Source organism: Sinocyclocheilus rhinocerous, unplaced genomic scaffold, assembly GCF_001515625.1.
Source record: "Sinocyclocheilus rhinocerous isolate Xijiao unplaced genomic scaffold, SAMN03320098_v1.1 scaffold1405, whole genome shotgun sequence".
NCBI lineage: Eukaryota > Metazoa > Chordata > Actinopteri > Cypriniformes > Cyprinidae > Sinocyclocheilus > Sinocyclocheilus rhinocerous.
Window position 1 is genome coordinate 201,708 of NW_015645543.1, and position 21,844 is coordinate 223,551.

Consider the following 21,844-nt stretch of genomic DNA (forward strand, 5'->3'; position numbering starts at 1 on the left):
ATAACGATATAAATAGGAGGAGCTTTTTCAAATGTGAAAACTTTTTTGCTTTCATCCCACATAGTTTGCCTGCTGTTTAATTCACCCTGCACTGCTTTGAGATCAAAGACACGGCAGTATCATAGGCCATAGAGCACTTCTCTCTCCTCTCTGGGGAGATGAGCTTTGTGCTCCTCCTCTGAATGCTGTGGTATGAAGAACTGTGCGTGCCTCTGTTAGTCATGACGCATTTGGCTGAGCCTCATGAGATCGGCCCAAGTCCTTGATGAAAAGCCCTTTGCCAATGTCTCCAAGCAGCTCCTGCGGTATGATGAATGCAGGCATCTAGTCTGGTCTCTGCAGATTCCTCTCATTAAATATTTAAAACTCTAAACGCAGCTATTAGTAATCGAGATACACAAAGCTTCCCGTTTCCTTACCAAACCCCTGTGCTGGTAAAATCCCAGCAGTGTTGCAGAAACTTTCAGAATTTCAGGCCACATAGAAACACTATTACAGAGTTTGAACACATAGTTAAATGAAAAATCACATTTCCATTGGGAGTTCTGTTTGAATCGTATTTAATCGTGCTAGGTGGAACTGCTGCTTGAGATTTGACTCCGCCTATTGTTTGATGATGCAATGTCTTCATGTTGAGTAGTAAAGACATTATCATCTTTCTTATTTTTTATGGATTAGTTAAATGAAAAATCACATTTCCATTGGGAGTTCTGTTTGAATCGTATTTAATCGTGCTAGGTGGAACTGCTGCTTGAGATTTGACTCCGCCTATTGTTTGATGATGCAATGTCTTCATGTTGAGTAGTAAAGACATTATCATCTTTCTTATTTTTTATTATTATGAAAGAAACTTTAATCTCTTTAGCATATTGTTAATTTTTTATCTTGTATGCAAAATTATTAATTCACAGTTTGTCTTTTTTGTGTCTTTCACTTTTTCTTGTTAAATGTAACTCTCTAATTTCATCCCTCAGACCTATAAACAGCAAAAAGTAAATTTTCAATGCTTTATGAAATCTTAAATATATAATTTAACCTTAATATTGTGTTTTTGCATACAGTGTATGTAAATCCATATGTCTATGGTTTTTGTTATTGTAAATGTTTCTTGTTAGAGATACGACTATGAATTCCCTGATCATGTGTGTGTTTATATGTTCTGCAAAACAAAACAAAACAAAAATCAGTCTTTATTTCTAGGTAAAATATCTCATAATAATAATAATAATAATTTAGCCTTAGATCTAACTTTTAATTCTGGTTGAGTATAAACTGTTTATTTATTTAAATATATTTATATTATTTGTTAATATATTATCATCCAGTGCCATGCTAGTTGTTGTTTATTCATGCAATGTTCAATAAATAATCAATCAATCAATAATTTTCAATAAATAAAAAAAATATTTTCTGTCATCATAGTGTTCATCTGAGACAGTTCCTCATTGTAATGAATGTTTCATAAAAGCGTTATACAAGCTTTTTCGTATAATTTTGTAATTGATTCTTCAATGCTATGTTAATTTTTGTTTATGCAATTTGCAATAATAAATATGTTTCTTTCTGTAACAATCATATTGTTTTCCGGGACAGTTCCCTATTATACACTTTTTTCTGATTAATTATAAACTACATTCATTCACTTCTTGCAATAATATTTGTCATGTATTTTTTTCTCCATGCCATGCTAATTCGAATTATTCGTAAATGCAATCATTTTGCTATTGCTTTACTTTTTAATATATTTTACTTTTATTTCATTTATTACTTGCATCTGTCCCGTATTGCACTGTATGTAAATTGTTAATTGATACCACAAAGGTGAAAGAGGTCACTGACAAATCATCAATAAGCAATTAAATGCTCATTAACTGTTGACTTACAGATGTCAGTTGCAGTCTTTTCACAGCAGTTCTGAAGTGTTAATACAGCCTCTTCTCTCTCTCTCTCTCTCTCTCGCTCTCTCTCTCACTCACTCCCTCTAGCATTTCATCCTTCCCGTTTTATCTCCTCTTTTACATTCAGTCGTTCCACTGGGCCTCATTTGTTCACCATCTAGCATTACTCCCTCTCCTCAAATTCACAGCCAACGCCCAGCTTCTGCAGTACTGCAGTCTCTCCCTTTCCAAAAGTCTCACCCCTCCTCTTGATCACTCTCTAGTTATCTGCAGTGAGGAGGAGGGAGAGGAGGAGAGATGCCGTGAGGAAGAGCACACCTCACGACTCACGCTGCTGCTGCAACACACCCAAGGATCACACCGACAGTCTGGCAGTTCATCACAATTCATTCCACCGACAGTCACTCAGGCTCGCAGAGTCTTGTACATTTATTCATAACTCATGCTCACTCTCTCTCTCTCTTGCTTGCATGACTGTCCTCCCTCAGGCCTCTCATTAATCAGAGCTCTCTAACCCACTGCACTCTCACAGGAGAAACAGCATCAAGACCTTGGTTCTTCCAAGCTAGTATCGGATATATACATAAAAAAAGAAAAACTCTTGGGAGGTCCTCTGTAAGCTGGCCCATCGCATTGCAACAGTTTTGCCTGATCTAATCCTTACTAACTTGCATAAAACATTAAACAAGGCTAAACTGCCTTTTGCTGCATAGAAAATATCGTTTCAATAATTCTATCCTGTATGGTTCAAGAAGAATGCCTTGATTTCTTTGATTTATTGAAGCATAAACTTATGAAACTTTAAAAGAGATTTTTTTTTTATTTATAATATATGATTTATTAATATAATATAAAAAGATCAAATCTAATCTAGATAAGATATAATCTAATCTAAATTAATATATATGTATTATATTATATTATATATTATATTACAAAACATTTACATTTTTCACACATAGAATCAATTGTTTTAGTATCAATGATACACTATTATAGTATTTATTCATAATTTGAATTCATTTTTATTTTTATATTTTCAGTTTTCATTTTAATTTTAGTTTAGGCAATTTTGTATTATTATTATTAGTATTATTAATTTACTTTTTAACATTTCTATTTATTTTTTTAACTTGGTTTTAGTAATTTTACTTATTTAGTTATTTTATATATTGCTCTATATAGATAATACTTTTAGTTAACAATAGCAGCATTCTCTTTTTTACACACAAATCCAAATATGTGACTGTATTGTGGAAATAAGAGAACATATTTCACTATACAGTAACCAAATCCTGCTGGGCGATTGCAGGTAAATTGCTAAACTCAGTCGGACTTATTTGATTCCATTTATTTTGTGAATTTACTGACTTTATTAACTTGACATCTGACTTTTTTTCATATCGCAGTTTGACAGGTTGACAAGGAGTTCTAGAAAACGCCATATGATCAGTCCAACCTGGGATGCCCTGAACTGGAGAGTAACTAAGGACCTCTTTCAGATTGGGCCTAAATTCAATCAGCACAATAAAGAGCCATCAATGGAATGGAAAATCGCTCAAGATATTTCTGGAGAAGTGATTATAATAGATTGTGCAATTCTTTGAAACACCTGACAAAGACAAATGTATTAGATAAAGGTTTCTCTGCAAATATACTGAGATTTCCTATTTAAAAACAAGAGCATGTCAGAAAAATGCTTGAGCGAGTAGGACAAGGTACCATGAGGATATGACCGAGCAGAAACTAATGCAGTGTCAACAATATTCAGATGTCCAATAGCAAAATACTATATTTCTAGTAGAGAAAAATCAGATATTCGATGAGCTCAGCATATGATAGGCTTAATAACAGAGGTCTACAGGTTTATTGGATCAATATATTGTTGTCGCACTGAACAAGGCTGTGCAAGGCTAACAAATCTGCTATAATGTAATGCTGGGCACACGTCGACCAGTCGCAGCACTAACATCATCCTGAAGTTGTTCTCAAGGGGCGTCGTAATTTAACCTGCATGTGAGCTTCAGCAGATTTCCGAGCAGGATACAAGAGAATCGGTTCGATACTGCGGAGTGGGAGGCTCCAAAACCCTCTGGACATGTTACCTCTGTGCAAGTAAGAGTCAGCAAAAAACACAAGCATCTTAATGGGAACAGCATGAAATTCTACGACGTGTACCTGTGCCAGTTCTCATCCACCGTCTCTCACTCCAAGAACAAAAGCACTGCATTAAGGAGAAACAAAGGAAGTAAAGATGGATGTCTGACTGATGCAGCAGCAGTATTCTTTTCAGCAGCTTTTTACACACTGAGGGAAAAAGTGAGCTGGCATTATTCCTCTTGACAGGAAATGTGGTTGCAATATTGAGTTTTTGACTCTGGCTACAAGTCTCATAAAGGTTTTCTGAGTTCTTGCCCAGTGTTTTGTGCCAAATGAATGCTTTGACTGATGCCATGGGGTTGCTGCTGCATAGTCTCATTGTCCAAGCTATAACTTAGTTATGACAATCGGCAGTTTCATCATGATATAAATCTTAACACATTTCTGTCCTTGTTTGTACAGTTACAGACAGCAGCTGTAGGCCTGTATCTTACATAGAAGTGTTTTGTTTCTCGATTGCTGAATTCATTATCAATACAATACATATCAGTTATGATGCTCTAATGCTCTTAGATGTACTAAAATGTTAACTATTATAACTAATTACTGACATGTTATATTTCCTTGAAATGGTCACTGTTTTCATTTTTATACAATACAATAAAACACAATACAATACCAACAACTTTATTGTCAATCAACCATGGTTGAAATTTGTTTTTAACCACACCAGCAATTCCAGACACAAGCACATACTATACAACATAAAAGTAAAAGCCACCATAACACAATCAAAATTCGGAGTATCAGAAAATCAAAGTGTCATGTTAAAAAAAAAAAAAGATAAACTGAGATATTACAGTCCATTCGGGTGCCACTATTCATAATTTGGTCCTGTGCTGCCCTCTAGCGCTGAAAACAATATTTTACTATGAAAGATTATGCATTGTTGAGTAAATAATAGTTTAATTTAAATAATCATTTAAATAATCAGTTATATTTCATAGGTTCTTATAGTCAGCTACACACACACACACACACACACACACATATATATATATGCCTCAAAAAACCTGTTGGAAAAACTTTGTAAAATTCAAGCTCAAGCGATGAGACAGTGTTGTGGAGCAGTAAAGACTACACCCATTCCAGCTTTACAAGTCTTAGTAGGAGAGATGCCACTAGAAATTAGAAGGAAACAATTAATGGTCAATTACTGGGCTAACCTCCAGGGGCATAAAGATGAACATCCCACAAAAATGGTCTTACGACGTTCAACGAAGAAGCGAGAACGGATTTGATGTAGTGATGGGAAGTTCGGTTCTTTTCCGCGAACCGGTTCTTTCGGACAGTTCGATTCAATAAACCGGTTGAAAAAAGTATAGTGAGGATAGGAAGGAACTAATAGCATATCTAAAAGATAAAGGTAAGAAGAATAAGGATGTGGGATATTTATTGGGATATGAATTTAATAGTGATAGAACAGGATATAGGATTTTATTTAATTTTTTATATAGCACAGGACTAGATAAAAGAATATAATATAAAAGATGTTCTGTTTCGGTTTGGAGTCTAAGGGGTTCAGTGTGGAGGACGGAGGAGCTGAACACGCAGCGCCAACCGATACCTGGACTCTTGATGGCTTCAGAGTTGAGACAGAATAACTAATATGATAAAAGAAAATCCTGATTGCACAATAGCACAGTAGGTGGCGATATGCGCAAAGATTGCAACTCGCCATAAAACTAAGAAGAAGAAGAAGAAGAGGAAGAAGAACGGATTTGATCTCCCAGAATGCCTTTCACTTCCTCTTCCCTTCCGCGGCCTGCGAACGTAAGTGCCATTAAGAATCCCACTGAAGCGGTGTTCAAAATAATCCATTTTGTATCACCATCATCACAAGTTTCTATGTCCAAATAGTACATCGACATGTTTACTTTGAATATATTAAATTTTTTTTAGAGAATATGAGTCGTAAAAATAAAATTCCTAATGTTATTTTACTAGATAGATGGTCGACTGTGCTCTGCCATTTTCTAGTGTCGGCAATGCACAGTGACTCGTCTTTAGATGAATGTAGCGACATGTGCGTGAGTTTACTAATGAAAAACACAACTCCGGATTCTGAAGACATTAGAAACTGACAGGTTTGGCTACAATGTATGTTTTATGCGGTACGCGTAGTATTTGCGGTAGTGTCCGAATATTTTATTTTTCTGAACAGTTTTTTTTTTTGTTAGTTTGGGTTGGTGTCTCCTGCGCAGTTTCTAAGCATCTAATGTCATTCATTCTCTTTAGATCTCTGAAAATGGTCCGCTACTCACTCGACCCAGAGAACCCGACTAAATGTGAGTTGACAGCTACTTTTAACTGTATGGCTGCTCGGTGTTGAACCCGTGTAGTAATTGTTTTGTGTTCTGCAGCATGCAAGTCGAGGGGCTCCAACCTTCGTGTTCACTTCAAGGTACGAATGAAGCCGTTCATGCTACAATGAGTGCTTGACAAGACGCTGACGTTCACGCTCCAGTATTTTCTATTTTCTGAGTAGCCACGTTTCTAGTTTGTAAAGTGATGTAGGCTGGTTTACTTAGTTACCTGTTGTCTTTATGTTTGGTTCTCAGAACACCCGTGAGACCGCCCAGGCCATCAAAGGCATGCACATCCGCAAGGCTAACAAGTACCTGAAGGATGTTATGGTGAAGCACCAGTGTGTTCCCTTCCGACGTTACAATGGTGGTGTTGGCCGCTGTGCTCAGGTGAGGTTTTGTCCTGTTTTAAAGCGGCCTTTTAAAACCATTCCGTCCATCTTAGGACACCTTTGGAATTGACCATGAAAACCCCTATTAGTCTGAGCAACATGTACACTTTGAACTACAAGTTCAAAAGTTTGGGTTTGGTTAAAAGTCTCATGCTTACCAAGAGTTTATTTGATCGGAAATACAGTGTTACAGCAATATTGCAATTGCTACAATTTAAAATAACTGTTTAATTTGAATATATTTTAATGTAGCTTATTCCTGTGACAGCTGAATTTTCAGCATCATTACTTTAGTCTTCAGTGTCACATGATCCTTCAGAAATCATTCTAATATGCTGATTGGTGCTTCAACATTTATCAGTGTTATTTGCAAATCCATGATTTTTTTTTCTCTCTTTTTGATGAATAGATCATTTTAGAACAATATTTTCTTTAGTTTTCCTTTTCTGTTGAGCAGTTACTGACACTTTTGATAATTAAGTGTTGAAAATAACTTAATTTCTTAATGTATTGACCCCAAATTAGAATGATAGTAAAGCTCAAATTAAGATAACTTAAGCTTTCTTGTGATGTTTTCCATTTTTAGGCCAAGCAGCATGACTGGACTCAGGGACGTTGGCCTAAGAAAAGTGCTGAGTTCCTGCTCCACATGCTGAAGAACGCAGAAAGCAATGCTGAGCTCAAGGTAAGACCGTATGAACCATTACACTGTGAATAAGTCTCTTTAGAATTGGACTGTATCTTTGCTTCAGTGTATGATTTCAAATCTAGCTTGCATGAATGCAGCTTTCACTGCCATATGGGCTTTATATCAACCCACTTTGTGATCTTGTAGGGTTTGGATGTGGACTCTCTGGTGATTGAGCACATCCAGGTGAACAAGGCCCCAAAGATGCGCAGGCGTACCTACCGTGCGCACGGACGCATCAACCCCTACATGAGCTCCCCATGCCACATCGAAATGATCCTCACTGAGAAGGAGCAGATCGTTCCCAAACCAGAGGAGGAGGTTTCTCAGAAGAAAAAGGTATGTTCATTAATGTTTTTCTGAATTACAAAAAAAATACAAACTGTACACTTGGCTGTAGTGATGACCACTTAGGACACCTTTGGATTTATGATGAAAGGAATCATATTCTGAGCAGCCGCTGTGCTTTAAATGTGTGGAGCACTGGATATCTTAGTAACTGCTGTTGGTGAACACCCCTTAACCAATTTTTTTTTTTTCACAGGTTTCTCAGAAGAAACTGAAGAAGCAGAAACTCATGTCTCGGGAGTAAATGTAAATAAAGTCCAACATTCGTACTAGAAAATGACTTCCTTTTTTTGTGATTTTATTTATTGATTTGGGCATAATGGCTTAATGATGACAAGCTTGTGATTTGATTACTGTCATTTAAAAGTGGAACAATTGGAATAATCTGATCTATTTACTGTTTGGTGTAAAGAGCAGTGCAGTACTTAAAACCTTTTGCTTTAATGCTACAATGAGTGCTTGACAAGACGCTGACGTTCACGCTCCAGTATTTTCTGAGTAGCCACGTTTCTAGTTTGTAAAGTGATGTAGGCTGGTTTACTTAGTTACCTGTTGTCTTTATGTTTGGTCCTCAGAACACCCGTGAGACCGCCCAGGCCATCAAAGGCATGCACATCCGCAAGGCTAACAAGTACCTGAAGGATGTTATGGTGAAGCACCAGTGTGTTCCCTTCCGACGTTACAATGGTGGTGTTGGCCGCTGTGCTCAGGTGAGGTTTTGTCCTGTTTTAAAGCGGCCTTTTAAAACCATTCCGTCCATCTTAGGACACCTTTGGAATTGACCATGAAAACCCCTATTAGTCTGAGCAACATGTACACTTTGAACTACAAGTTCAAAAGTTTGGGTTTGGTTAAAAGTCTCATGCTTACCAAGAGTTTATTTGATCGGAAATACAGTGTTACAGCAATATTGCAATTGCTACAATTTAAAATAACTGTTTAATTTGAATATATTTTAATGTAGCTTATTCCTGTGACAGCTGAATTTTCAGCATCATTACTTTAGTCTTCAGTGTCACATGATCCTTCAGAAATCATTCTAATATGCTGATTGGTGCTTCAACATTTATCAGTGTTATTTGCAAATCCATGATTTTTTTTTCTCTCTTTTTGATGAATAGATCATTTTAGAACAATATTTTCTTTAGTTTTCCTTTTCTGTTGAGCAGTTACTGACACTTTTGATAATTAAGTGTTGAAAATAACTTAATTTCTTAATGTATTGACCCCAAATTAGAATGATAGTAAAGCTCAAATTAAGATAACTTAAGCTTTCTTGTGATGTTTTCCATTTTTAGGCCAAGCAGCATGACTGGACTCAGGGACGTTGGCCTAAGAAAAGTGCTGAGTTCCTGCTCCACATGCTGAAGAACGCAGAAAGCAATGCTGAGCTCAAGGTAAGACCGTATGAACCATTACACTGTGAATAAGTCTCTTTAGAATTGGACTGTATCTTTGCTTCAGTGTATGATTTCAAATCTAGCTTGCATGAATGCAGCTTTCACTGCCATATGGGCTTTATATCAACCCACTTTGTGATCTTGTAGGGTTTGGATGTGGACTCTCTGGTGATTGAGCACATCCAGGTGAACAAGGCCCCAAAGATGCGCAGGCGTACCTACCGTGCGCACGGACGCATCAACCCCTACATGAGCTCCCCATGCCACATCGAAATGATCCTCACTGAGAAGGAGCAGATCGTTCCCAAACCAGAGGAGGAGGTTTCTCAGAAGAAAAAGGTATGTTCATTAATGTTTTTCTGAATTACAAAAAAAATACAAACTGTACACTTGGCTGTAGTGATGACCACTTAGGACACCTTTGGATTTATGATGAAAGGAATCATATTCTGAGCAGCCGCTGTGCTTTAAATGTGTGGAGCACTGGATATCTTAGTAACTGCTGTTGGTGAACACCCCTTAACCAATTTTTTTTTTTTCACAGGTTTCTCAGAAGAAACTGAAGAAGCAGAAACTCATGTCTCGGGAGTAAATGTAAATAAAGTCCAACATTCGTACTAGAAAATGACTTCCTTTTTTTGTGATTTTATTTATTGATTTGGGCATAATGGCTTAATGATGACAAGCTTGTGATTTGATTACTGTCATTTAAAAGTGGAACAATTGGAATAATCTGATCTATTTACTGTTTGGTGTAAAGAGCAGTGCAGTACTTAAAACCTTTTGCTTTATTTGGTTAAAAACAGACTCTTTACAGCGTTTATGATGAACCTCTATCATTGAGGTCTTTTGAGCGGGCTCTGATAAATCTTGTGTTTGGTTTGGTGGTTAAAGATCAGAGTTTATGATGTTAAAATCTTGCGTTTAGATGAAAGGGTCCTAAAGGGAGTCTAATTTATGAATTAAGTAGCTTTTACTTCACTTACATCCTTTCTTGTCTAATTAAATATGCTGACACAAAATATGCCAACAGCAAAGTCAACCACATATACATTATATATGTACGATAAAATAAAGATTCACTATTACTTTATTTCTCTCTCCCTCTCTCTCTCTCTCTCTATATATATATATATATACACAGTTTATGTAGAGATAGGAAATGTTTATGCATACACAATTTTGTAGGAGCTTGGGTGATTAAACTTTGGCTCATAAACTGATTTGGTCTTATTTGCACCTCCAAGCATTTTAGTTCCAGAGGATAAAGTTACAATTTATTTATATAGCACATTTAAAACAGCCACACAGCTGACCAAAGTGCTGTACAGAAATTCAAAAATAGTAAAAGAACATTAAAAAATCAGCACAACTAAACAATTAAAACGGTCTTGCCCCAATAATAAAATATGTTAATAACACGAGAAACAAAGTATAAACCCTTAGAAGACTAAGCAAAGACCATAATAGAAAATTATAAGCCAAAGAAAACATGTTTTAGGAGAGATTTAAAAGTGGACAGAGAAGGGGCAAGTCTAATCTCTAAAGGGAGGTTATTCCATAACAGCGGCCCAACCACTGAGAAAGCTCGATCCCATAAGTCGACTAAAAGAAGATTCTGATCACAGGATAAAGTGCTAGATTCACCAGTAGAGGGCAATATAGCACTGTGAATCTGCTCATCTTGCATATTTTTTGCTGTTTCTGGGTTTATTTATACTCCTAATGGAATTTAGTAATCTAATAATAATATATAGTCGAAATGTTTGTAACTAATAGTGTTTGTAACTATTAATCACATTTGTATGGATAAAACGTGTGTGTGTGTGTGTGTGTGTATAGGCTATATATATATATATATATATATAACTGTTAACATGAATTAAGGAATGTTTAATGCAACAGGAGGCATAGGTGCCACATCCTATTATATGCTATTTCACTTTTTGACCACTAGGTGCTGCAACACGTTGCACTTTGCATTTGACTTTTGGCATTATTGTTTTATTATAGAAAAAAAGAATACGCTATGACAAAAAAAAGTTCACATTTGATTGTGTTGCAAAATATTATTTAAAAAAGAAACTCCAAATCAGCCTCTTTTTTTTTTTATGAACTAAAGTGATGATTGTGTTTTGTAAATGAGGTAGTCCACATTTCTTGATACACTGTAGATAGGCAATAGCCTTCTGTGGCTGGCATATATACAGAGGTAGAAACACAGAAGCTTTAAGACTGCAGCTGTGAGTTTCTAATGTTTCACATGTATTCAACTGGCATTTAGTTTCTTCAGATGAAACCAAATAATACAAAAACCAATACATTTGAGAAAAGTGGCAGAAAAGTTTTTTTTATGAGGAGGTAGGAACACATTTACCTTACAGCTCAACGTTGAAGTAAAATGATAGTGTTTATTCAAGCTTCATCATTCTGTGATTGTATTGCGATTTATCTGTGGAGTGTTTAAGCCCTGTCCACAGAGACTTTTAAGCTCATGAGATATCCCACTGCCTCACATGACCGGCACGCATGCAGACGTCCCTTTATTTAAGAAATAGATCACAGATTGACTAGATTGATTTTGTCCCCTTTTTGTATTTAATAGCGGGTCGGATGGCAGCTCTTTTAATGTGCAAATGAGAACCAATGAGGACAGACTCCTAAATTCAGTTCAGACACTCAGCTGACACGGGCCACGTCACTGCCGGCCTTAGCCAATCACATCCCACCGAGCCCCTCTACTTTCCCAGGCACGCTCTCAAAGTTTTGACTTTTTGCAGCAAAAGACAGCAGGTTGATGAAAATGTTTTATTATCGTCCAGATCTTCATGTGAACTACCCAGAAAGACTCTCTTTTTATTTATAGATTTCAAAAACACTCAATTGAAGGACGCAACTCTGTTGTATCATGCAATATTTGCAAGAACTGAAAGAAGGGAATGGATTTTGCCAGAGGACATGGCTATGAAGCTTCGGTGCAACTGATTGGGATTTTTTAGAGAAAATATTCTTTTTTTCTGAAGGCTTGAGTATTTTTTGTTTTTGTTTTTTTTCCGCTTTCTCTCTCTCATTCACTATTTTACGTTTGTTTTTACGTTTGGCGCGGGTCTCCACCGTCTTGCTTCTTGCGCAGTATTTAGTTAAAGTTGTAGTTTCTTGGTAATGTTAGCGGTGGGGCAAATGGACGGGTCTCGCCAGAGCGCTTTCCTACTCAATACCCCACCTTTGGCTGCTTTACACAGCATGACCGAAATGAAGACACCACTTTACCCAGCCTACCCGTTATCTTCCACTGGACCAGCATGCTCCACTTCACCGACAGCTACCTCTCCGAATCCAGGCGGTATCCCGGTCTCGTCCCCGGGGATCAAAACATCCACCGGACTTTCGATTCTCGGATCACATCAGCAGTGCCCAATCGCCACACCTCACGGAATAAACGACATCCTCGGTCGACCCGTGTTGGTCACCGGAGCGGCGGCATCTTCTCCCGCTGGAATCTTGACTGGACTGCCCCGCTTCAGCAGCCTGAGTCCTCCGCCGCATCCAGGGCTGTATTTCAGCCCCAGCGCCGCGGCCGTGGCGGTGGCTCGTTATCCGAAACCTCTGACAGACCTTCCAGGCAGAACCCCCATATTCTGGCCTGGAGTTATGCAAAGCCCACACTGGAGAGACGCCAGATTTGCATGTTCCCCACGTAAGTGCACGATTAACTTTCTTGAAGGCTGTTAGCGATCCGAAATATTACAATAAGCACAAATTTAACTAACATAATAGGATGTAATAATAACATTAGGTGAATTTTCTATCTCGCCCCTGACAGATCAAAACTCAGTGCTCCTGGACAAAGATGGGAAAAGGAAACACACGCGACCAACGTTTTCCGGGCAGCAAATTTTTGCCCTGGAAAAAACATTTGAGCAAACGAAATATTTAGCTGGACCTGAAAGAGCGCGGTTGGCCTACTCTTTAGGAATGACAGAGAGCCAAGTCAAGGTAAGACAGTCCTAATAGTTTATGTATGACAAGGAAAAACCTTGACTGACTCGATTGTTTGTTATCATTAATCCATGGAACGTAAAAAGAGAATTAGCCTAGATGTAGCAAAATGTGTTTATTCAGACCTTCCTATATCTCTTTAATTTAGCTTACAACAATTTATATATAGGCTATAGCTAACCTACATCTATTTATTTCTCTACAGCAAATTATTTACATTTAATGCAACGACCTAGTGGAGTACAATAGGCTACCAAAATGTATTATTTTCATTCATATCAAATGTATTTACGCATTAAAGTTTAAAAATTGCAGTAGCCTATGCACCACTGCAATTGTTTATTGTAATTATTGCAAGAAAATTGAATTGCCGTTTAAAAGCCACTGAAACTTGTTCTATTTTTATTTGTTAAAATATTTTAAACGCATTTTATTTATTCTCACAGACTGAAGGTGCTTATATTACAGATATTTGAAGAGCTATCTCTTCGAGTTATGTTTTATATCAGTTCTTTCAAATTATTATTAGACAGGAAAAATCTGTTTAATTTGCTTGACATTGTTAAATGTTTCTGAGCGGAATTTTTATTATAATTCCCATTTGGTATGCCTACTTTTCGATGGAGATAAATCACTATTTCTGTGTGGATTCAAATACGTTTTATTTCATGTTTATTGTAAAGGTGTGGTTTCAAAACCGAAGAACAAAATGGAGAAAACGGCACGCGGCTGAAATGGCCACGGCGAAGAAAAAACAAGATTCAGAGACCGAAAGGCTGAAAGGGGCTTCGGAAAATGAAGACGACGACGACGACTACAACAAACCTTTAGATCCAAACTCGGACGATGAAAAAATAACGCAGTTACTGAAAAAACACAAACCAAACTCAGCTCTTATCATTCACACGTCGGAAAACGAGAGCTCGTAAAATGGAAACGGGACATGGGTTGTCAAATTCTTCAAGAAGTGTCAAAATATTATGTAGGCTACTGTTTTTCACCAAGTTTGAGCTCTGGTTTGAGAGGAAGGATGCAAATCAGAGGAATATGCACTACTGGTGAAGCTGAACGTGCATCAGTGTCTGCAATAGACACGTTTCAACGTAAAGACAACGGTACTTTTTTGTAAATTAACGGCGTGAGTTGTATCGCATAGGAATTATATTACTGTGAATATTTATGTGTAAAATATTTTGAATAGTAAACATGGCAGAATTAGTTCTTTTCGCTTCAGTTTAATTTTTGGTTTAAGCTTTGTGATATGCATTTTCATATCATTAAATTGTATAGGCCTATGTGCTGATCACCCTGAGTTATTTTTCTTTCTTTTTTTTCTATGGGTGTAAGTTGGCTCAGCCCTTTGATTCTTAAAAGTAATCAACAATGGAAATAATTTTCAGAATTTACCACTAATGGTAAAAGACATCCGAGCGACAGCCTAAATTGAGGCTCAGTCAAATAATTGATCTGGCCATAACACGTGTAAATAAACAAACACCTAACCATATATTTGTAATATAATGCATAGTGTTCGTCTCCCGATGTTAGGATGTTTCTTTAATTTTTTTTCATGATTAATTTATGATATTTTAAGTTTGTAACAGTGTTTGAATCCTGCAAAATGCGTCTTGCAGGTTCGTGTGTATTGCACTTTTATTTAATAAAATGTTAAACGTTTGGGATATTTTTCTTTTTGTTATTATTAAATCGAATATTAATATTTTGTGAATAAATTGCAACAACGTTTTCAAGCATTAATAAATAAGCTTGCTGATGATTGATCAGTTAGTTTCGAAACTGTCTTTCGCTTCGGTAAGAAGTTGTCTCATTAAAGAGTTATCAAAATGGCAACACTTATTCAAAGACATTTAAATATTTTGTATTAAAATTATTATTATTATTATTAGTATTCGTTTTTAACAGCCCTAACACATTTATATATTTTTTCATTTCATTAAATGAATAATCATGCTCTCCCTTATTGCTCTGTGTGAACACATATTTTACCAAATTGTTTTATTATAAAGACGCCATTACTCTGCGCACTTACATTAAAATTGGCCAAATTTTCGCTAAAATTTTGATCATTGAGAAATGTCGACGAAAAAGGCCATACTGGCACATATACTGTCGGGATATTGAAAATAGAAAGCGGTTTTTGGCGGTCTTCAACTGATCGCGTCACAGCTTCTATATGTCAGCTGATTGGCGCGATTAGATCACCATGTTCTTTGGAAATTGGAAATCACTCAACCGATTTGTTCTCAACAAACCAACAGAAAAAAATAATTTATAAGGTGAAATGATGCGCCATGCACAGTTGTACTATCAGAAAATATTTTGAGCTGGTATTTTTGAAGGACAACAGGTCCAGTGCTTCTCCACAGGTTACTCAACCCAAATGAGTCACTTTTTGGAAGCGATGCAGCATTACCTATTAGGTTACATTTATCATTGCAGGCAGACCTCCAGTTAACCTAAAAATAGTATTCGTTTTTAACAGCCCTAACACATTTATATATTTTTTCATTTCATTAAATGAATAATCATGCTCTCCCTTATTGCTCTGTGTGAACACATATTTTACCAAATTGTTTTATTATAAAGACGCCATTACTCTGCGCACTTACATTAAAATTGGCCAAATTTTCGCTAAAATTTTGATCATTGAGAAATGTCGACGAAAAAGGCCATACTGGCACATATACTGTCGGGATATTGAAAATAGAAAGCGGTTTTTGGCGGTCTTCAACTGATCGCGTCACAGCTTCTATATGTATGTCAGCTGGCGCGATTAGATCACCATGTTCTTTGGAAATTGGAAATCACTCAACCGATTTGTTCTCAACAAACCAACAGAAAAAAATAATTTATAAGGTGAAATGATGCGCCATGCACAGTTGTACTATCAGAAAATATTTTGAGCTGGTATTTTTGAAGGACAACAGGTCCAGTGCTTCTCCACAGGTTACTCAACCCAAATGAGTCACTTTTTGGAAGCGATGCAGCATTACCTATTAGGTTACATTTATCATTGCAGGCAGACCTCCAGTTAACCTAAAAAAAATTAATTCATTTTGAAACATTCTAAATATAATTTGCACGCACTTAATCTTTTTACACATTTATTTATTTACATTTTGATGCACAACTTAGATTACAACATTAGGGGTCCATAGCTGCCAAATAAACGAAATAGTTTAAAACTGTTATTTATCTTAAAAAAAAAAAAAACATATATATATATATATATATATATAGCCACACACACAAGGACAGCCTTTAGCTGTTCAGCGTTTTACACTTTATCGAATTGACAAAAGTGACTAACTTAATCTGCCTCATGCACTTGGATGTGTGCTCATAAATCGTGTTTGAAATACAATATTTTGGACTTAATTAATAACTGGAAAATTAATGTTACTAATCAAAGAAAAGATACGTAATTTAAAGCATCACAAGAAGATAAATGCCTGATGATTTAGCTAGTGCACCACAAAATGAAAACTGTCACTGTTCTGTGATAAAAATGGCATTTTAACAGTTTTTCGAATTCGATTTTTTTTTTGTTACGGTAAACGGTTTTTTATTATCATTATCATTTCCATTCCCTGACTAATTTTGTAATTTAAACGCGTAACGTGTAAATTATCACACCTGAGAACAAACTTGTTTCAGCTATTATCTTCAAGCCAGCTTGTCTAATAGAGAAAAGGCAAAAACATTTAAGCGTGCCAGCGTCTGACCAATTTACAACTATTGAACTTTTGACTGGCTGTATCAATAAAATAAAATAAAACAGAACAGTCTTTGTGAGCACATGCTCAATTTTCCATTTTCAATCCCCATTTCAATACAATTTCTCTTTTATTCCTTGATGGCGTCTATCAAATGGCGTTTACCCAGCTGGACTTTGACTTTCCAATTTAATAAACAGAAATTTGAGAACTTTTTCAATACGAAAACTTCACTATATATATTTTCCTATTTTCTATATCCGTTCAACGGTTCGTTTAGTTTTACAAAACCATCAATATTGTTTTCATTGCATTACATATTATTATCTTAGGCTCAAGGACTGAAGATTTCAGCATGTCAAACTCTAATGAATCTATCTTTATTTGGCTACATGTGTAGGCCAATGACCTGATGTCAATAAGGTGTCAAATTACTGTTGAGTGAGAGCTTAATGAACTCTCATCTGCAATAATTAATCTCTGATTGCTTCACATTAAAATACATTCATGAATATGCTCATTAACTCTCTTACTGTACAAAGCCATTTCCGATGAGGACATCATGAAATAAGCTAATACAAAAGAAATAACAATGCTGAATGGCGACTGAAAATTAGTGAAAGTAAATGATTTTGAACAATATTTATTTACAACACTAAATTAAAAATAATAAATCAAATAATAAAGGTTTTGTATATTTTAATATTAAGTATGAATGGGCCTAAACTGACACAGTTAACCCAATTCCTAATTAAACAAAAACCATTCCATTTTTACTCCATTGTAGATTTTATTATAGACAAATTGCATATAACATCCTTAAATCCTTTATACAGTGTATTTGAGCAAGATGAGGAGGCATAGCAGGTGGACCAGTCATAGGCAGGAAAGACCTGGTTCTGCTGGCTTGCTTGTTCTTCTGATCTGGGTAGAATTATGATCCATCAGCATGGTCCAGGTGTGGTGAACATGGCGTGTGTTCCTCAGGGGAGATATCTTAGCATCTGCTGAGTGCCTGCTGATGTAGTGCTGTGACTGCACTGCTCCAGGAACAGTGCTGGGGCCGCAGCTGATCCCGGGCCACTGCTGCTCTCCCATCAGACACTTGTTGGAAGTGAGGTTAATTAGTTGAGAAATAGCAGTTGCTTTCCACAGCCTTTATCTGAGAAGACATGCATATCACCAGTTTTTGGTGCACAAATCAGAAATGCCTTTTGAATTCCTGAATTTAAATTGAGCTGCAAACAGGATACAGAACTGTAATTAGAATATAAGGAAGTAGAATTAAAATTAATTTAAATTTAAATAAATTCATAGAAGTGCACATTTTATTGTGCTGCAAACAGGATGCTGAATTGTAATTTGAATGTAAGGATGTTGAAAAAAAAAAACATTGAAATACAAATAAATTCACAGACCTGCAAATCTTATTGAGCTGCAAACAGGGAGCAGAACTGTTATTTGAATGTAAGGATAGAATTAAATTAAATTACAATTCAAATAAATTCATATAACAGGAAATGGTATTGAGCTGCAAACAAGAGGCAGAATTGTCATTTGAATTTGAATGCAAGGAAGCAGAATTAAAATGAACTGAAATTCAAAGAAATTCATATAATTCACTGCAAATTTTATTGAGCTACAAACAGGATGCAGAATTGTAGCTTGAATTTGAATGTAAGGAATTAGAATTTAAATGAATTGAAATTTAAAGAAATTCATATCACTGCAAATTTTATTGAGCTGCAAACAGAGTGCAGATTTGTAGTTTGAATTGAATGTAAGGAAGTTGAATTAAAATGAATTGAATTACTATAACTGCAACTTTTTCATTTTAACTAATATTGCCTTGATTGAAAGTTCTGAAATTTAAACAAACCAAAAAAGGAAACTTAAAAACTTAACAAAAAAGATAGATAAAATTGCACCTAGATATTTGTGTTCAGTTTATATCGTATATAATGGATAAACTTTTGTGGACTAGGGTGGAACTTCATTTCCCAGAATGCATTACCTGTGCAGAATTTCTTTAAATTGCAATGCAGTAAATTCCTCCTCCTGTTTTTGCAGTTCAACTTCCTGTGGAGTGTGGCCTTTTAAATTACATTTAAATCCTGGCTCATAAACTGAAAGCAAGTCACTTTATATTTTCAGTTCTGAATGTTGCACAACTCTGTTTTTTTTTTTTTTTTTACTCCTGCAAACATCTCATAAAAAGACACATTGGATCTCATCTGTACTGCAGTTTCCATGCGTTTTTCTCCACACGTCTTCATCTGTGGCACTTGGTAAGATGTCTTTTGACATTTAGTGATGTGACTAATTTGCTGATAACTGTGTGTTTTGGATAAAGAACCCCATTGATGTGCTCTCAGTTGAGCGTGTACTACAAGAGATTACATACAAGACTGTGTCACAAGAGGCTGCAGGCGTAGAGAATGAACACTGGCTTACATGCGCCTCAGGCCTTATCTCTTTCCCAACCATTTGGAGAGTCCTGATAAAGAGTACCTTGGGATGCCCTATTATGAATACCCCGGGTGCTTGTCACAGGGCAATGAGCTTCTTGCGATATTTTCAATGCATGAAAGGTTTTCTCTTATTTTGCCTTTTAATTCTACTCTTATGATTACACAGTGCCCATAATAATACAGTTTATTCTTCTCTCGTGTTATATTAAAGCTGTATTTACACATTATCTGTCTTAAAAAAGCAAATGAACTGTCTGGTTAATCATTGCTCTTGAGGTGCAGGTGATCGTGGAAGTTTGGGTTTGAGGTTGGTGTGTGGTCTCTTGGGTATATTTGTATTGTTCTCCAGGAGCTGAGGTTTCGGAGGGCATCCTGGGTGGTATGAACACACTCTAGTGTTTATAATCTCCTGTAATCTTGTCTAATGATGTTCTCATAATCTGTCAAAGGCTCTAGTTACAGTGGCTTACAAACAAATCTGGATTCACACTCAGATGGTGGTAAACAACCTAAGATAAGCACATTTAAACTAATCTGACGGAAGGACTCCTACACTGTGCAATAAGGGGCGGGTTTTGTTTCATGCAACTTAATTTCTGTGAACATTATTCTACATCTCACATATAAAATATCATTCATACGTTTGGGGTTATTAAGAATTTTAATGCTTTTGAGTCTCACCAAGGCTGATCAAAAAGTCAAAACAGTTATATTATTACAATTTAAAATAGCTGTTTTCTATTTTAATGTATTTTAAAATGTATTTTATTCCTGTGATGTCATTATAGCCTTCAGTGCCACATGATCCATCAGAAATCATTTTCACATGCTGATTTGTAACATTTCTTATTATTTAAAACAGTTACGCTGGTTAATATTTCTGTGGAAACCGGTTCGTGATATACATATAATCTTATTCAAAAACCATGAAGCAAGCTGTTGGCATTTTCTTTAATGCTTATGGTGGTGGGGGTCTGGAGGGGAATAATGGTAAAATGAGCACCTTCAATAGACGGCTCAGGCCATGAATAAACTGCCCTCATCGGCTAAGTCCTGAGTCCTGCATTTTATTAGCACTAGCCATGCTAAAATAACCTGCTAACACGTAGCATAGTGCACCAATAATAACCTCCTCAATCATATTTTAAAAGTCACGTCAAGCCAGGCCTGTATAATTCATCTCTATGCAAATACATCAATGTCAGCCCATTAGTGTATTGCTAAAGAGGTTTTTTATTAAAATGCATTCTTGCCTCGTCCTTTTTTGTTTTTTGTCTTCTTTTTTTTAACTCACTCCCAATAAAACATGAGCCCTATTGGCCAAGAATTATAGCAACTATCAGAGTAACATATGGACAGCATGCACTCTGAAAATAAAAACCAACAGATAAAGTAGCAGGGTCATGGTAGGGTACAAACACTTAGGAAAATGGCAGTGGAGTAATAGATTTCTCCCGGGCTGGCTGAGGAGACCCAGCATGCCACTGAAATCAAAGCCTTATTATATATGCATTTAGGGCTGTATTGTGTGGCAAGATGCGTAGCCCTCGCTTGCCTGGAGAAAAGTTATGGCCGACACAAAGAGGACCAGTGCGATGAATTAAAAAGACAATAAAAAGGTGATAAAGTGCACCCTGAATGTATTATATCTTTTAATGAAATTAAAGTAGTGGAGAAGCTCTGTCACGTCTCGTATCATTCAGCAATGGTGACATTGAACAAGAGAGAGAGAGAGGATTATGGGTAGAGCAGGAATCAGCTGATAGTGTATACTTCCTGCTATTGGAGGACACAGAGACGAAGCCAAGCAAGTGTCATCCAGCTCCAAACGTTTGATCAAAAGTGAGTATAGAGAGAAAAAGTATATGTGTATGTATATAGAGATAGATAGATATAGATATAGATAGATAGATAGATAGATAGACAGACAGACAGATAGATAGATAGATAGATAGATAGACAGATAGATAGAATATATAATATACATTATATATATGTGTGTGTGTGTGTGTTTGTGTGTGTGTGTGTTTTAAATCAAATTGATCAGTACATACTTGTTTAATATATAACATTATTAATAACTTGTACAATTATTTTTAAATGGATTTATTTTTAATGTAGTTTATATTATTATATATGAATATGTAATGAATGCTAGATAGATAGATAGATAGATAGATAGATAGATAGAATATAGCCTACATTCATTATATTATATATTGTATTTTATTTAAAATTTATAAAATTTAAATGTATCTATATAATTTTACTTTGCCTATTTTATATATGATTAATAATAAGTTTAAAAAAATTACATTTTAAAAATGTATTCCTTAGTCTCAATCTATCAGTTATAGTTCGTTTATAAAGTATAAATTATTATTATTATTATTATTATTATTATTATAAGCCTCGGGGAAACCTGCACAAAACGCGATGAGGTTA

The 21,844-nt window shown here is 35.9% G+C and overlaps 3 protein-coding genes across 3 annotated transcripts; all 3 read left to right on the forward strand.

The window, feature by feature from the left end:
- The first annotated feature begins 5,780 nt into the window (after nucleotides 1–5,780).
- Nucleotides 5,781–8,064, forward strand: LOC107706477 (60S ribosomal protein L17). The gene is made up of 7 exons (XM_016510196.1): nucleotides 5,781–5,831; nucleotides 6,297–6,346; nucleotides 6,422–6,462; nucleotides 6,620–6,754; nucleotides 7,343–7,441; nucleotides 7,592–7,783; nucleotides 7,989–8,064. Exons 2-7 carry the CDS (start codon nucleotides 6,307–6,309, stop codon nucleotides 8,034–8,036), a joined length of 555 nt encoding a protein of 184 aa, XP_016365682.1. The 5' UTR covers nucleotides 5,781–5,831; nucleotides 6,297–6,306; the 3' UTR covers nucleotides 8,037–8,064.
- Nucleotides 8,065–8,337: 273 nt separating this feature from the next.
- Nucleotides 8,338–9,820, forward strand: LOC107706478 (60S ribosomal protein L17-like). Its single transcript, XM_016510197.1, has 4 exons — nucleotides 8,338–8,502; nucleotides 9,091–9,189; nucleotides 9,340–9,531; nucleotides 9,737–9,820. The coding sequence occupies exons 1-4, from the start codon at nucleotides 8,353–8,355 to the stop codon at nucleotides 9,782–9,784; spliced, it is 489 nt and encodes a 162-aa protein (XP_016365683.1). The 5' UTR covers nucleotides 8,338–8,352; the 3' UTR covers nucleotides 9,785–9,820.
- Nucleotides 9,821–11,810: 1,990 nt separating this feature from the next.
- LOC107706438 (homeobox protein Nkx-6.1-like) lies at nucleotides 11,811–14,399 on the forward strand. Its single transcript, XM_016510147.1, has 3 exons — nucleotides 11,811–12,889; nucleotides 13,016–13,188; nucleotides 13,875–14,399. The coding sequence occupies exons 1-3, from the start codon at nucleotides 12,355–12,357 to the stop codon at nucleotides 14,118–14,120; spliced, it is 954 nt and encodes a 317-aa protein (XP_016365633.1). The 5' UTR covers nucleotides 11,811–12,354; the 3' UTR covers nucleotides 14,121–14,399.
- The last annotated feature ends 7,445 nt before the right edge of the window (nucleotides 14,400–21,844 follow it).

Coding starts and splice junctions, on each gene's coding strand:
- LOC107706477 (XM_016510196.1), top strand. CDS start 6,307: ATGGTCCGCTACTCACTCGACCCAGAGAACCCGACTAAAT. Junction 6,347..6,421: donor CCCAGAGAACCCGACTAAAT/GTGAGTTGACAG, acceptor TGTGTTCTGCAG/CATGCAAGTCGAGGGGCTCC. Junction 6,755..7,342: donor GTGTTGGCCGCTGTGCTCAG/GTGAGGTTTTGT, acceptor TTCCATTTTTAG/GCCAAGCAGCATGACTGGAC.
- LOC107706478 (XM_016510197.1), top strand. CDS start 8,353: ATGTTTGGTCCTCAGAACACCCGTGAGACCGCCCAGGCCATCAAAGGC. Junction 9,190..9,339: donor AAAGCAATGCTGAGCTCAAG/GTAAGACCGTAT, acceptor GTGATCTTGTAG/GGTTTGGATGTGGACTCTCT. Junction 9,532..9,736: donor AGGTTTCTCAGAAGAAAAAG/GTATGTTCATTA, acceptor TTTTTTTCACAG/GTTTCTCAGAAGAAACTGAA.
- LOC107706438 (XM_016510147.1), top strand. CDS start 12,355: ATGTTAGCGGTGGGGCAAATGGACGGGTCTCGCCAGAGCGCTTTCCTA. Junction 12,890..13,015: donor CAGATTTGCATGTTCCCCAC/GTAAGTGCACGA, acceptor CGCCCCTGACAG/ATCAAAACTCAGTGCTCCTG. Junction 13,189..13,874: donor TGACAGAGAGCCAAGTCAAG/GTAAGACAGTCC, acceptor TTTATTGTAAAG/GTGTGGTTTCAAAACCGAAG.